The 15,304-nt window shown below is 47.2% G+C and overlaps 1 protein-coding gene across 1 annotated transcript in view; it reads left to right on the forward strand.

The window, feature by feature from the left end:
• Positions 1 to 13,699, forward strand: part of zgc:153675 (uncharacterized protein LOC768179 homolog) — a 37,740-nt gene extending 24,041 nt beyond the window's left edge. The window contains exons 2-3 of the mRNA XM_059972725.1: positions 3,042 to 3,120; positions 10,737 to 13,699. Coding sequence (XP_059828708.1) covers positions 3,042 to 3,120; positions 10,737 to 11,029 — 372 coding nt within the window. The 3' untranslated portion in view covers positions 11,030 to 13,699. The remainder of the gene's footprint in view (positions 1 to 3,041; positions 3,121 to 10,736) is intronic.
• The last annotated feature ends 1,605 nt before the right edge of the window (positions 13,700 to 15,304 follow it).

The raw sequence follows: 15,304 nt of genomic DNA on the forward strand, positions 1-15,304 counted from the left end.
AACAAACGCCCTTCGTGCGTGAACCCTTTCATTCCTGGGATCATTCTTGTGAATGGAACCTCTCCAATGCCAGCACATCCCATAAAACCACAAGATACAGGAGCAAAATTAGGCCATTCAGCCCTTCGAGCCTACCTATCTTTGTCAGTTCCGACATTGATGTGTAACACTCCCTTTATCCCATGGTCCACTCTCCTCTCCTATCACATTCTTTCTTCTTTAGCCCCTTACCTCTTCCAACTATCACCTCCCAGCTTCTCAATTCATCCCACCTTCACACACTCATCTTCTCCCTCACCTCACACCTGCCAGCTTGTTCTCCTCCCTCCCCTTCTTCTGCCCTCTATCCTTTCAGTTCTTCTGAATTTCTCTACTAAAATGTCAACTGTTGATTTTCCTCTCCACAGATGCTGCCTGACCTGCTGAGTTCTTCCAGCATTCTGTGTGTGTTGCTCTGGATTTCCAACATCTGCAGAATCTGAAGTGTTTATTCTCAGTTGTTGATTTTTTTTTGGTTAAAGAGGTTTAAATGTTCCCAGCCCAGGGCTCAGATGTGATAAACAGTTATTGGCAAACAATGCTTCACATCCACCTGCAGAGTATGTGTTGGACTGAACACCCCATACTAAAGCTATCCAGCTGTAACCCACACCGTCCCTGTCTACAATGGAGACCACAGTGAAATCTACAGACTCACTTTCTTCTCGGTATTACCAACTTATAAGCACAGTTTGTTGTCTTTTGCACACGGGTTGTTTGTCAATCTTTATGTATAGTTTTTCATAAATTCTCTTGTGTTTCTTTGTTTTCCTGTGAATGTGTGCAAGAAAATGAATCTCAGGGTTGTATATGATATATATATGTACTTCAATAACTAATTAATTTTACTGTAAGGAAGGGAGAGAACAAAGAATGAGAAGGAAAAGGATGAGAAGTTGTGGTTGTCTTCTCCAAAAAGACAGCTCAGACTAGACATTCCAGTGATAAGGATCAGCCTATGAAATGATCAGATTCTGTGGTGAGGTACCTGCTGCAGAGAACCCTCTACAAAAACATAGTCTGCACGGGATTGAGGGAAAAGCTGTAGGAAGTTGTAAACTCAGCCAGTTCTATCATGGGTACCACCCTCCCCAGCATCGAGAATATCTTCAAAATGTGCTGCTTCAAAAGAACAGCATTCATCATTAAGGACCTCCATCACCCAGGACATTCCCACTTCTCAATTCTACCATCAAGGAGGAGGTCAGGAACTCAAAGACACACACTCAACGATTCAGGAAATACTTCTATCCCCTCCGCCATCAAATTTCTGAATGAACAATGAACCCATGAATAGTACCTCACTGTTCTTGAGGCAGAAATAAGCGCTGCTTATTTAATTTAACTTTCCTTTTATAGAAACTTATTGTAATTAAAGTTTTTGTTATGTATTGTAACGCATTACTGCCACAAAGGCATCAAATTTCAGAACGTATTAAACCTGATTCTGACTCTATATGTACTGAAAACTTCCTGAACAATACATCTGATTATGAGCAAGCACAGGAAAGTTAAATAAGAAGAAAAATAACCACTTTACACTCTAATACAACATAAGATGTCATCATGGAGGGTGTTGGGGAGAGTTGAGTGACCTTCCTGATTGGCAGAGTCATAAGAACATTAGAAATACAGGTGTCCCCTGCTTTATGAATGTTCGCTTTATGCCACTTCACTTTTACAAAAGACCCACATTAGTAACCTGTTTTCGCATTACAAAGAGGATTTTTGCTTTTACAAAAATTTTTCCCATATAAATTAATGGTTTTTCTCATTACGCCATTTTGGCTTCAGAAAGGTTTCACTCTACCTTTGTAAAGGGCGGGGCACCTGTAAGAGCAGGAGTAGGCCATCTGGCCCGTCGAACCTGCTCCGCCATTCAATAAGATCATGGCTGATCTGGCCATGGACTCATCTCCACCTACTGGCCTTTTCTCCATAACCCTTAATTCCCCTACTATGTGAAAATCTGTCCAACCTTGTTTAAAATATATTCACTGAGGTAGCCTTCACTGCTTCATTGGGTAGAGAATTCCACAGGTTCACCACTCTCTGGGAAAAGCAGTTTCTCCTCAATCTGTCCTAAACCTACCCCCCCCCCCCAAATTTTGAGGCTATGTCCTCCAGTTCTAGTCTCACCTACCAGTGAAAACAATTTTCCTGCCTCTATCTTATGTATCCCTTTCATAATTCGATGTTTCTATAAGATCTCTTCTCATTCTTCTGATGTGAACACTGGAAGTCAAGTCCAAAATCGCCCATTAAATGCTATTTATGCTCAACAGTTGGGCACAAACTTGTTTTCTTTGAACTAATTTCAAATCCTTAGAGTTTGGAGGGTTGTGGCATTAGGAGGAGAAGTAAGGTCAAGAACACAGAAGGGGCAAAGGTTTCATTTCATTTGCTTTATTTGTCACGTGTACATCTTAACGTATCATAAAATGCATCCAAGATGTTTGGAGGCAGCCCGCAAGTGTTTCTACAATTTCAGCGCCAACACAGCACGGCCAGGACTCACGAACCTTAACCCAAGCGTCTTCGGGATGTGTGAGGAAACCTGGTGGAAACCATGTGGTCACAAGGAGGACGTACAGCTGCTTTACAGGCATCAGTGGGAATTGAAACCTAATCTTACAGCTGGTGTGCAGCACTCCATTGTCATACTGTGGCTGAGCAGCTGGTATACCCTTGTTCTGAGGACAAATACGATTAAATACAATGGAAGATTGGATACGTTTCAATGACTGCAGAAGTAATCAACCCAGATGTAGTATCTCCACCTAAAATGTCGACAATTTCTTTGTTCGCACCCCCCTCCCCTCCCCTCCTGTCCCCTCGTGCTGGAGTCATTGCTGGATAGGTTACGTGCCTTCTCTTGTTCCGCGCGCCGTGATTCATGTTGCTGAATCGTTTTGGTAACGTTTATTTGTTCGTACAACTTATGGCTGAGAACTCTGGTTTCAGACCTATGATTTCACGGAAACACTTCCTTGTCGTTCCAGGTTGTGAACGGCACAGAGATGAACCGATCACCATCGCAAAGCACGAAGGAGGAAAGCGTTCTGGAGCACGAACCAGAAGGTAAGAAAGTCCGCCTGACTGGAAACAAGTGAAATGAGAAGCCAGGGTGGTACCGGGTTAGTAGGTTCATTGGATGGTGTGGGTTTGTGTGACTGGTAGATCCTGTTACAGTGCTCTATCCCTAAATAAGCCATTGATCTTCAGTCTGTTCACAGTCAATGTCATGTTTATTGACAATGCACGAGTCCTTGTGTGCCCAGGTGCAATGAAGAACTTACTTACAGCAGCAAGCAAGAAAATAAGAATTAGAATGAAAAGAAAGCAGTCCATTTTAGATCAGAGTGGTTACTCTGCTACTAAACTCTTTAGTTGGGAGTTGACTGTTATGCTTCTTAACTTTGTCCCTAAATTCTTGCATAACTCTTTCCATCTCAGAAGTTTATTTATCCATTGATTGGGATACAGCACAGAATAGGCCCAACGACCCCCAATTTCACCCTAACCTAATCACAGGACAATTTACAATGACCAACTAACCTACTGACTGATATGCCTTTGGTCTGTGGGAGGAAGCCACAATACTCAGGGAAAACCCAGTCATTCCATGAGGAGGGCGTACAGACTCCTTACAGAGGACACTGGAATTGAACTCTGAACTCCAGTGCACTGAGCTGTAATAGCTTCGAGCGAGTCGCTACTGTGGCGCTCTAAATTAATTTGGAGTTACAGCCCAACAAGCCTGTGCCCAATCTGCCTGTGAAATGTGGGAGGAAAACACCTGGGGGAAGCTCACGTGCTCGTGGGGAGAACGGAGAAACTCCTTTACAGACAGTGGGGGGAATTGAACCCAGTTCCGTGGTGCCAGAAGAGCTTTGTGCTAACCGCTGTGCGAGTGTGCTGCCTGTTTCCTCTATCTCGTTTGACTGAGTCCGAGACACCCTTCTTCTCTTCCATCATCCACTCGCCTCTCTTCCAGCCCTCGGGGTCCTTGGCATCATCGCCCTCCTGCTTCCGCCCTTCATGCCAGTGGCAGGACTGGGGGGTGGGAGGGGGGCAGCTCTCCTTCAGGACAGTTCTGCCGCCACCATTTTCCTCTCGGGCTGGGCATCCGCAGCCGTTAACAGGCAGCGCAGTATCCAGGTGGTTAGCCCGACGTCTTGCAGCAGCAGTCATCGATCGACAATCAGTGTTCGATTCCCACCGCTGTCTGTAAGGAGTTTGTACATTCTCCCTGTGACCACACGCACTTTTCTCCAGGTACTCCGGTCTCCTCCACATTCCAAAGACATTCGGGTTGGTGGTTAGTGAGTTCTGGACATGCGGGTTGGTGGTTAGTGAGTTCTGGACATGCGGGTTGGTGGTTAGTGAGTTCTGGACATGCGGGTTGGTGGTGAGTGAGTTCTGGACATGCGGGTTGGTGGTGAGTGAGTTCTGGACATTCGGGTTGGTGGTGAGTGAGTTCTGGACATTCGGGTTGGTGGTGAGTGAGTTCTGGACATGTGGGTTGGTGGTGAGTGAGTTCTGGTCATGCGGGTTGGTGGTGAGTGAGTTCTGGACATGCGGGTGAGTGAGTTCTGGACATGCGGGTTGGTGGTTAGTGAGTTCTGGACATGCGGGTGAGCGAGTTCTGGACATGCGGGTTGGTGGTTAGTGAGTTCTGGACATGCGGATGAGTGAGTTCTGGACATTCGGGTTGGTGGTGAGTGAGTTCTGGACATTCGGGTTGGTGGTTAGTGAGTTCTGGACATGCGGGTTGGTGGTGAGTGAGTTCTGGACATGCGGGTGAGTGAGTTCTGGACATTTAGGTTGGTGGTGAGTGAGTTCTGGACATTCGGGTTGGTGGTGAGTGAGTTCTGGACATTCGGGTTGGTGGTGAGTGAGTTCTGGACATTCAGGTTGGTGGTGAGTGAGTTCTGGACATTCGGGTTGGTGGTTAGTGAGTTCTGGACATTCGGGTTGGTGGTGAGTGAGTTCTGGACATTCGGGTTGGTGGTGAGTGAGTTCTGGACATTCGGGTTGGTGGTGAGTGAGTTCTGGACATTCGGGTTGGTGGTTAGTGAGTTCTGGACATTCGGGTTGGTGGTGAGTGAGTTCTGGACATGCGGGTTGGTGGTGAGTGAGTTCTGGACATTCGGGTTGGTGGTGAGTGAGTTCTGGACATTCGGGTTGGTGGTGAGTGAGTTCTGGACATTCGGGTTGGTGGTTAGTGAGTTCTGGACATTCGGGTTGGTGGTGAGTGAGTTCTGGACATGCGGGTTGGTGGTGAGTGAGTTCTGGACATTCGGGTTGGTGGTGAGTGAGTTCTGGACATTCGGGTTGGTGGTGAGTGAGTTCTGGACATTCGGGTTGGTGGTGAGTGAGTTCTGGACATTCGGGTTGGTGGTTAGTGAGTTCTGGACATTCGGGTTGGTGGTGAGTGAGTTCTGGACATGCGGGTGAGCGAGTTCTGGACATTCGGGTTGGTGGTGAGTGAGTTCTGGACATGCGGGTGAGCGAGTTCTGGACATTCGGGTTGGTGGTTAGTGAGTTCTGGACATGCAGGTGAGTGAGTTCTGGACATTCGGGTTGGTGGTGAGTGAGTTCTGGACATTCGGGTTGGTGGTGAGTGAGTTCTGGACATTCGGGTTGGTGGTGAGTGAGTTCTGGACATGCGGGTGAGCGAGTTCTGGACATTCGGGTTGGTGGTGAGTGAGTTCTGGACATGCGGGTGAGCGAGTTCTGGACATTCGGGTTGGTGGTTAGTGAGTTCTGGACATGCAGGTGAGTGAGTTCTGGACATTCGGGTTGGTGGTGAGTGAGTTCTGGACATTCGGGTTGGTGGTGAGTGAGTTCTGGACATTCGGGTTGGTGGTGAGTGAGTTCTGGACATTCGGGTTGGTGGTGAGTGAGTTCTGGTCATTCGGGTTGGTGGTGAGTGAGTTCTGGACATTCGGGTTAGTGGTTAGTGAGTTCTGGACATGAAGGTTGATGGTTAGTGAGTTCTGGACATGCGGGTGAGCGAGTTCTGGACATTCGGGTTGGTGGTGAGTGAGTTCTGAACATGCGGGTGAGCGAGTTCTGGACATTCGGGTTGGTGGTGAGTGAGTTCTGGACATTCAGGTTGGTGGTTAGTGAGTTCTGGACATGTGGGTGAGTGAGTTCTGGACATTCATGTTGGTGGTTACTGAGTTCTGGACATTGGGATTGGTGGTTAGTGAGTTCTGGACATTGGGGTTGGTGGTGAGCGAGTTCTGGACATTCGGGTTGGTGGTTAGTGAGTTCTGGACATTCGGGTTGGTGGTGAGCGAGTTCTGGACATTCGGGTTGGTGGTGAGTGAGTTCTGGTCATTCGGGTTGGTGGTGAGTGAGTTCTGGACATTCGGGTTGGTGGTGAGTGAGTTCTGGACATTCGGGTTGGTGGTGAGTGAGTTCTGGTCATTCGGGTTGGTGGTGAGTGAGTTCTGGACATTCGGGTTAGTGGTGAGTGAGTTCTGGACATTCGGGTTAGTGGTGAGTGAGTTCTGGACATGAAGGTTGATGGTTAGTGAGTTCTGGACATGCGGGTGAGCGAGTTCTGGACATTCGGGTTGGTGGTGAGTGAGTTCTGAACATGCGGGTGAGCGAGTTCTGGACATTCGGGTTGGTGGTTAGTGAGTTCTGGACATGTGGGTGAGTGAGTTCTGGACATTCATGTTGGTGGTTACTGAGTTCTGGACATTGGGATTGGTGGTTAGTGAGTTCTGGACATTGGGGTTGGTGGTTAGTGAGTTCTGGACATTGGGGTTGGTGGTTAGTGAGTTCTGGACATTCGGGTTGGTGGTTAGTGAGTTCTGGACATGCGGATGAGTGAGTTCTGGACATTCGGGTTGGTGGTTAGTGAGTTCTGGACATTCGGGTTGGTGGTGAGCGAGTTCTGGACATTCGGGTTGGTGGTGAGTGAGTTCTGGACATTCGGGTTGGTGGTGAGTGAGTTCTGGACATGCGGGTTGGTGGTTAGTGAGTTCTGGACATGCGGGTTGGTGGTTAGTGAGTTCTGGACATGCGGGTTTGTGGTTAGTGAGTTCTGGACATGCGGGTGAGTGAGTTCTGGACATGCGGGTGAGTGAGTTCTGGACATTCGGGTTGGTGGTGAGTGAGTTCTGGACATTCGGGTTGGTGGTGAGCGAGTTCTGGACATTCGGGTTGGTGGTGAGTGAGTTCTGGACATTCGGGTTGGTGGTGAGTGAGTTCTGGACATTCGGGTTGGTGGTTAGTGAGTTCTGGACATGCGGGTTGGTGGTTAGTGAGTTCTGGACATGCGGGTTTGTGGTTAGTGAGTTCTGGACATGTGGGTGAGTGAGTTCTGGACATTCGGGTTGGTGGTGAGTGAGTTCTGGACACTCGGGGTGGTGGTTAGTGAGTTCTGGACATGCTGTGTTGGCATCAGAGGTGCTACAACACTTGTCGGCTGCCCCCAACCCAAGCCTTGGACTGTGCTGGTGGTTGACGCAAAGTGGTGCACTTCACTGTATGTCTCAATGTACATGAGACAAATAAAGCTCATCTTTGAAGATTTTTGATCTTTACTGAGCGCGTGCTTCACCAGCTTTCTTGCTGGAGCTTTCCAGATGTTCACTGACCCGTTAGCAGAGCAACAGTTCCCAGTGCAGGGGATTCCGGGTTATTGGGACATATCAGGACCAGTACATTTTGGCCCAATTTAAGGCTACCCCAATGAGCTGAAGTTTCATGGAAATAGTTAAAAGGTATAAAAAAGACCAACTAGGTAACAAATTGTGTATTTAAATGGGATGCAAACAAATTAGAACGCTACCAATAGTGTTATCATACTATGAAACTGTACTAGTTCCTAATAGTTATCAACGGAGAAATTTATCCAGCATAAAATCAGTGCAAGCTCCTCGTCCAAATAATGGACTGCCTTCATAGAATCTTCAGTTGCATCCTCCAAATCTTCAGTTTCATCAGACGATTGTCGATACCTTCAAATTCTTTGTAGTTTCTAACTTGTTGAAATAGTGAAATTGTTTCATTTTTATTCCCGGAAGTTTGTGGCTTCTCCAAGCTTGAAGCCACAGTGAGCATTCTCCTGCCCCGGTGAAGTGGCATCGTGTCCCAATCAAACAAAGGCAATCCCAGCTATTCTCTCAATTAGCAGCTGCCCCAATGAGCTGGAATCAACTGTACCACTCCCAAATGGTCAAGCTTTAAATCTGACTGTGGGCTGAGATATTTCCTTCAATGTTTCCTTGCAACTTGCTTGTTTAATGGCACCTTCTGTATTCAAACGGCACTCCATAAAACCAGGGTTAGACAGCATTTGGAGTATTGTGTTCAGTCTGCTTATAGGAAGGATGTGGAAGCTTTTGAGAGATTTACCAGGATGCTGCCTGGGATAGAGAGCATGCTTATGAGGACAGGTTGAGTGAGATAGGCACACGGATGATAGCCCCCCCATTTGTTCTATCGGGGGGAAAGGGTCAGACTGATCTTGGGGTAGGAGCGGAGGATGTGAGGTAACTTGATAGGGGCGTGCAAGATGAGAAGCATAGATAGAGTGGGCAGCCAGAGGCTTCTTCCCAGGGCAGAAATAGCTAAACGAGGAGGAGTAATTTTAAGATGATTGGAGGCAAGTATAGGAGGGGTGTAAGAGTTAGTTTTGTTACACAGAGGGTGGTGGATGTGTGGAACGTGCTGGCACATTAAGGGCGTTTATCTTAGATAGGCACGTGGATGATAGAAAAATAGAGGGTTATGTGGGAGGGAAGGGATATATTGATGTTGAGGTGGGTTAAAAGTTTGGCATAACATAGTGGGCTGAAGGGCTTGTACCGTGCTGTCGTGTTCTCTGTTCTCTATAATGTGCGGGAATTGGAGCCTACGCTGGCTGGGCATTCTTACTGTAATCTCCACATTTCTGATATGGGATTACCACATCTGCAACGGTCACTCTCCACAGAGTTGTCACTGTCCGTACTCCCAACACCCTCTATTCTTATCCTTTTCCTCATCAGATCAGTCTGTTATCTTTCGATTTCATTGGCTCAGGCTTCTCTTAACTGACCTGTGTCAGCTTAATCGTGGATCTGATCCAAGGCTGCAAGTGGTCTTACTTTATAACTCTTTTCCCCCACATAATAAGACCAGAGGGCACAGCCTCAGATCGGGGGGTGTCATTCTAGAACAGAGGTGAGGAGGAATTTCTTCATCCAGTAAGTAGTGAATCTGGAATGCAATTCAATGCCACAGGCAGTTGTGGAGGCCAAGTCTTTATGTATACTTAAGGCAGAGATTGATAATTTTTGATTGGTCAGGGCATGAAGGGATATGGGGGAAAGGCAGGAGATTGGGGCTGAGAGGAAAATTGGATCAGCCATGATGAAATGGCAGAATAGACTCAATGGGCCAAATGGCCTAATTCTGTAATTCTGCTCCTATATCTTACGGTCTTATTTGTGTCTCCAGTAACTTCCTTTGTTCTTTCAAACTCAGACAGGTTTAGCCTGGTCATCCAAATTCTAGGCTCAGATCACAAGTTGTTCTTTCTACAGGCCTGCGCCTGCTCTTCCCACACACCCAAATAAACAGCTTCTCATCTCAGAAGCTCTGGCATTGCAGAAGGTCCAGAGGAGATTCATGAGAATAATTCCAGGAATGAAAGGGTTAACGTGTGAAGAATGTTAGATGGCTCTGGGCCTGTACTCACTGGAGTTTAGAAAAATGAGAGAGAATCTCATTAAAACCTATTGAATAGTGAAAGGCTTAGACAGAGTGGATGTGGAAAGCAGGTTTCCAATAGTGGGTGAGTTTAGGACCAGAGGGCAGGGCCTCAGAATTGAGGGACATTTAGAACAGTGAAATTTCTTTAACCAGAGGCTGGTAAATCTGTGGAATTCGTTGTCACAGGCAGCTGTCAGGTGTATTTAAAGCAGAGGTTGACAGGTTCTTGATCAGTCAATGAGAAAGGTTACAAGGAGAAGGCAGGAAAGGGATAATAAATCAGCCAGGATGAAATAGTAGAGCAGACTTGATAGGCCAAATGGACTAATTCTGCTTCAAACTCTGTGTCCACGTTGAATTGCTCCAATTGAATCAACCAGTTCACAAAATGGCCGCCTCTGTTCCTTCAATCACCTGGCCTTTACTTCCTCTGCCCTTCCCTCATTCCTGATTTGTAGATTTTAGTTGTTTCTTAGAGTAGGTTAAAAGGTTGGCACAACGGTGTGTGGCCAAAGGGCTTATACTGTGCTGTGGTGTTCTATATTCTAAGCTAAATCTAACCCTTTCCTCCATTTTTCTATTGTCCATAAGTCTCTTAAATATCCTTAATGTATCTGCCCCTACCATCACCCCTGGCAGGGTGTTCCACACACCCAGCACATTCTGTGTAAAATTAAAAACTTGCCTCTGACATCTGCCCTCCTATAATTTCCTCCAATCACCTTAAAATTATGCCCTCTTCTATTAACCATTTCAGCCCTGGGAGAAGAGTCTGTGGCTGTCCATTCTATCTGTGCCTCTTACCACCTTGTACACCTTCATCAAGTCATCTGTCATCACCTTCGCTGCAAAGGGGAAATCTCTGGCTCACTCAACCATCCCTCCTAAGACGTGCTCTCCTGGTAAATCTCTCTAAAGCCTCCACATCCTTCCCATCGTGAGGTGTGACCTCTGACCCTTTGATTTCTCCTTCCCAGTTCCTGACACTTCGAAGGACCACCCTAAGACAGAAGCTGGAATGATCTGGAAGGTCACTGGCGGCCTCTACAACATCACCAAGGGAGCAGTCGGCGCCACGGTCGGAGGCGTGGTGTGGCTGGGCGGGAAAGGTCTGTCGGCGACCAAGACGGCCGTGACCTCTGTGCCGGCGGCTGGTGTGGGACTGGTGAAGGGCGGCATGTCCGCGATGGCAGGAGGTGTCTCCACAGTGGGCTCCACTGTGGCCAGCAAGGTCCCGTTTACCACTAAGAAGAAGGACAAATCTGACTGAAGACTGGATTGGCAGCAGCCATTGAAATGGGCACCTGGCACTTGGACTCTGCCAGGTGGACCGGGGAGGGGGGTGGGGGTGGGGGAAAGGATTTGCAACATACCACCTTTTGGTCTGAGGGGTTGCGTTTTGGGTCTTCTGAATCTATCAGCTTCTCATGCACGGGGTTTCGTTGGATCCAGATACGTCTGGACCGTGGCCCAAGACAGTGTGGATCGCTAAGGGAGCTGCTGGACTTCAGTATCCACCAGAATGCAGGGGTGAAGCTGAAATGTTTTGATGGGAGGGGTAGGGGAGAGAGTTCTTTGACAGCTCCTCATCTCCCCCAGTAAAAATATAATTGCTATCTAGGCATTCTTGTGTGTGACTGAGGAGGCTGTCGCCATGTGGAAGAGCGGTGACGTACTGCACCCAACCCACATTCTGAGAGCCCACCGCAGGCGTCCTGGCATTCTGCAGTGTTTCAGGTTTAAATAGCTGTTTGATCTGGACCGGCCTGATCCTCTCGGGCTAGGCAAATCTCAGCGAGGGATTGGTTTTCCAAATGACTGGCGTTTTGCTGAACATCGTTGGTCACTTTTACTGAGAAGATCCTGTCCTACTCTGAAATTGGCCAGTTCTGTTCCATTTTCATGGCTGACCTACCCGCCATTTTGTTTTGTTGAATACAAGCGGGGGGGGGGGGGGAATGGCCGACACCCTCCATTTCACGTACTCCCTGGCTCAGCTGAATGGCAAGTACAAATCAAAGGATGAAAACAGGGCAATTCAGTTCTGAAAAGGCCCACAAGCTTGGCGGCAAGGGCACCCTGCTTGTTATCACTGTGAAGGTCAAGATTGGGACCCTCACCTCTTGGGGCTGATCTTGAAGGTAGCACACATTAAAATGATGGAGGAACTCAGCAGGTTGGGTAACATCAATGGATGGGGAAAAGCTGTCGACCCGAGACCCTTCAACTGGACTTCCCTGTTAAAGAGTCTCGGCCCGAAACTTGGGCTATTTGTTCCTCTCTATAGATGCTGCCTAACGTGTTGAGTTCTGTGTGTGTTACTCTTGAGTGCAGGGTTAGCTTTGCTAACTAACGTGGGAACAATCTGAGCCATTCAGCCTCTCCAATGTGCGAGAACGGTGAACACAGACTTTGCGTTTTATAATGCCGAGCTTTCATGTGGAAAGATGAGGGAAAAAGAATCTTTTAAACTTCTGATGTTGTCAGGAAAGTAAGTCAACTCATGATTCATAAATGTAAAAAATGTCCATCTGTTGGTGTTGCCTGCTCTGGTGGGACTATATTTTGGAAGGTTTTTATCAAGTGACTTCTCTTCCCAGCTGCCTGAATCCGATCAGTCTTTCATTCTTGGAGCCCTTGCAGTTCCCCTGGACTCCCACCCTGCATGTATCCCGTCTGCAGTTTGACTAGTTTGACGGCATCCTGAATCCACTGACGGTGTAACGGCAAAGAACGGCCTTAGCTGTATTTTCCCTCCCTGATGATCCAGGAGATCAGTCGTTGACTGAGATCGCCTGGGAGGTGTGTGTGTCGCACACTTAACAATCTCACGGTTGCCCCGACACTCAGATATTCATCCTGCCATCTTCAATGGACAGAGTGGGCTGTGCCTGGACTGAGAGCCTACGATGATTGCATCACTGTTGTCTTACAGAACCATTTCAAATAATGGGGTTACGTACCTCCTTGTAATCTAGTTTCTAATCTAAGGAGGAGTTGTCACGGAATAAACGTAATTGCATGTTATGAAATTTGGGATCTTTGACAATGTTTAATGTTCAAATCCTTTGTTTTTAATCTGTGAGAGAGGCAATGGTCTTAAATCCTCTCCACCTTGTTCACGGGACTGCTAAAGCGAATGCACCCATTTTATCACATAACCACCTCTGACCTGGGTGTGATGCATTGTACTACAGCGCGTGTGTGTGTGTGTGTGTGTGTGTGTGTACGTACACGTGTATATTGTACTACAGCGCGTGCGTGTGTGTGTGTGTACGTACACGTGTATATTGTACTACAGCGCGTGCGTGTGTGTGTGTGTGTGTACGTACACGTGTATATTGTACTACAGCGCGTGCGTGTGTGTGTGTACGTACACGTGTATATTGTACTACAGCGCGTGCGTGTGTGTGTGTACGTACACGTGTATATTGTACTACAGTGCGTGTGTGTGTGTACGTACACGTGTATGAATCTGGGACTCCCAACTCAACAAGCCTTTCATCAGTGGACTGCTGCCTGCGCTGAGCCCGAAACGAGATTAACCTGAATAAAAAAAAAAATGGTTTGAGAGTTTAAAGAAAAACATATCGTGTTCAGTTTACAGTTTTAAAAGCCTCCTGCCCTCAAAGCCCGGCAGGTATTTTCCAACCTCAGTTACATTTTGGTCAGCTGAGCAGGCTGGAGCTAAAGGCCTTGCCTGTTTTCGGGCTGCCCGTTCACTGCCTGTACTGATTTATGCTGGGTGGACGATGGTATCCAGAACGTCAGTTACCCTCAGAGCTGTGCCCACTCTCTGGGTGTGTTGCCATCTCTCTACCAGCTTGCAGAAAGAGGCCACAGTGTGATGGTGGGCAGGCTTTGTATGTGTCCTTACATAGAAACTCGTTTTATCAGTATTGTATTTTACACCTTTCTTTGAATAAATCTGTTTAGCAGATCTCTGCCTGATGTTCTCCATTTTATGACTGGTTGAGCAACTGCATATTGTTCAGTGAATTTCAGAGAAGCTCCACTTGAACGGCCAGGTGTTGGATTCAACATTGTTCAATGTGATTTCCTGTGCACAAGTGTAAAGGAAAACAAAATAATTGTTACTCTGGATTTGATGCAACACAAAACTACACACAATAAGATAAAGAACACAACAAAAATGTAAAAAAAACACAATAAATAGAAATACACGAAATAGCTTCTATGCATAGATTGATTTTATGTCCATAAAGTGATGCAGGGCACAGGAGTGTCTGTATACAGGGTGACTGACAGGAAATGATACAGTAGTAGTGGTTAGGGGTGTGGAGAGGTGGGTTAGTGGGTGGAGGCGTTGATCAGCCTTACTGCTTGGGGAAGGTAATTGTTTTTGAGTCTGGTGGTCCTGGTGTGGATGTTGTGTAACCTCCTCCCTGAAGGGAGTGGGACAAACAGTCCATGAGCAGGGTGGGTGGGATCCTTCACAATGTTTCTGGCCCTTTTTTGGCATCTTTCTGTATAAAGTCCTTGATGGTGGGTAGGCTGGTGCCAGTGATGCATTGGGCAGCTTCGACTGTCCGTTGCAGAGCTTCCTGTCCGCCACAGTGCAGCTTCCGTACCATGCAGTGACACAGTTTGTTGGGATGCTGTCTACTGCACATCTGTAGAAGGTCAAGAGTATGGATGTGCAAAGTCCAGCTCTCTTCAGCCTCCTCAGAAAATAGAGGCATTGGTTAGCTATCCTGATTGTGTAAAATATGTTCTCTGTAAGGATGAGGCAACTAGCAATGGATGCAGTTGTGACCGATTGTTACACCAGATTCAATCAAGTATATTGTCATCTGCACAAGTCCATGTGAGCACAGGTGTAATGAAAAACTTGCAGCAACGTCGCAGGCACAGAGCATCAACACAACGTTCACTGGTGCAGAGCATCAGACGCAATGTTCACAAGAAAAACATCACTAGCACAGAGCACCAGACACAACGTTCACTGGCACAGAGCATCAGGCACAATGTTTACTGGCACAGAGCGTCAACACAAAGTTCACGGGTGCAGAGCATCAGACACAGCGTTCACAAGAAAAACATCACTGGCACAGAGCACCAGACACAACGTTCACTGGCACAGAACGTCAACACAACGTTCACAAGAAAAACATCACTGGCACAGAGCACCAGACACAATGTTCACTGACACAGAGCGTCAACACAACGTTCACAAGAAAAACATCACTGGCACAGAGCACCAGACACAATGTTCACTGGCACAGAGCGTCAACACAACGTTCACAAGAAAAACATCACTGGCACAGAGCACCAGACACAACATTCACTGGCAGAGTGTCAACACAACGTTCACAAGAAAAACATCACTGGCACAGAGCACCAGACACAACGTTCACTGGCACAGAGCATCAGGCACAATGCTCGCTGGCACAGAGCGTCAGGCACAATGCTCACTGGCACAGAGCAGGCATGGGGTTCACTGGCAGAGCATCTCAAAGGACATTCACTAGCACAGAGCATCAGACACAATGTTCATAAGAAAAAACATCACTGACACAGAGCA

Source organism: Hypanus sabinus, chromosome 6 (assembly GCF_030144855.1).
Source record: "Hypanus sabinus isolate sHypSab1 chromosome 6, sHypSab1.hap1, whole genome shotgun sequence".
NCBI lineage: Eukaryota > Metazoa > Chordata > Chondrichthyes > Myliobatiformes > Dasyatidae > Hypanus > Hypanus sabinus.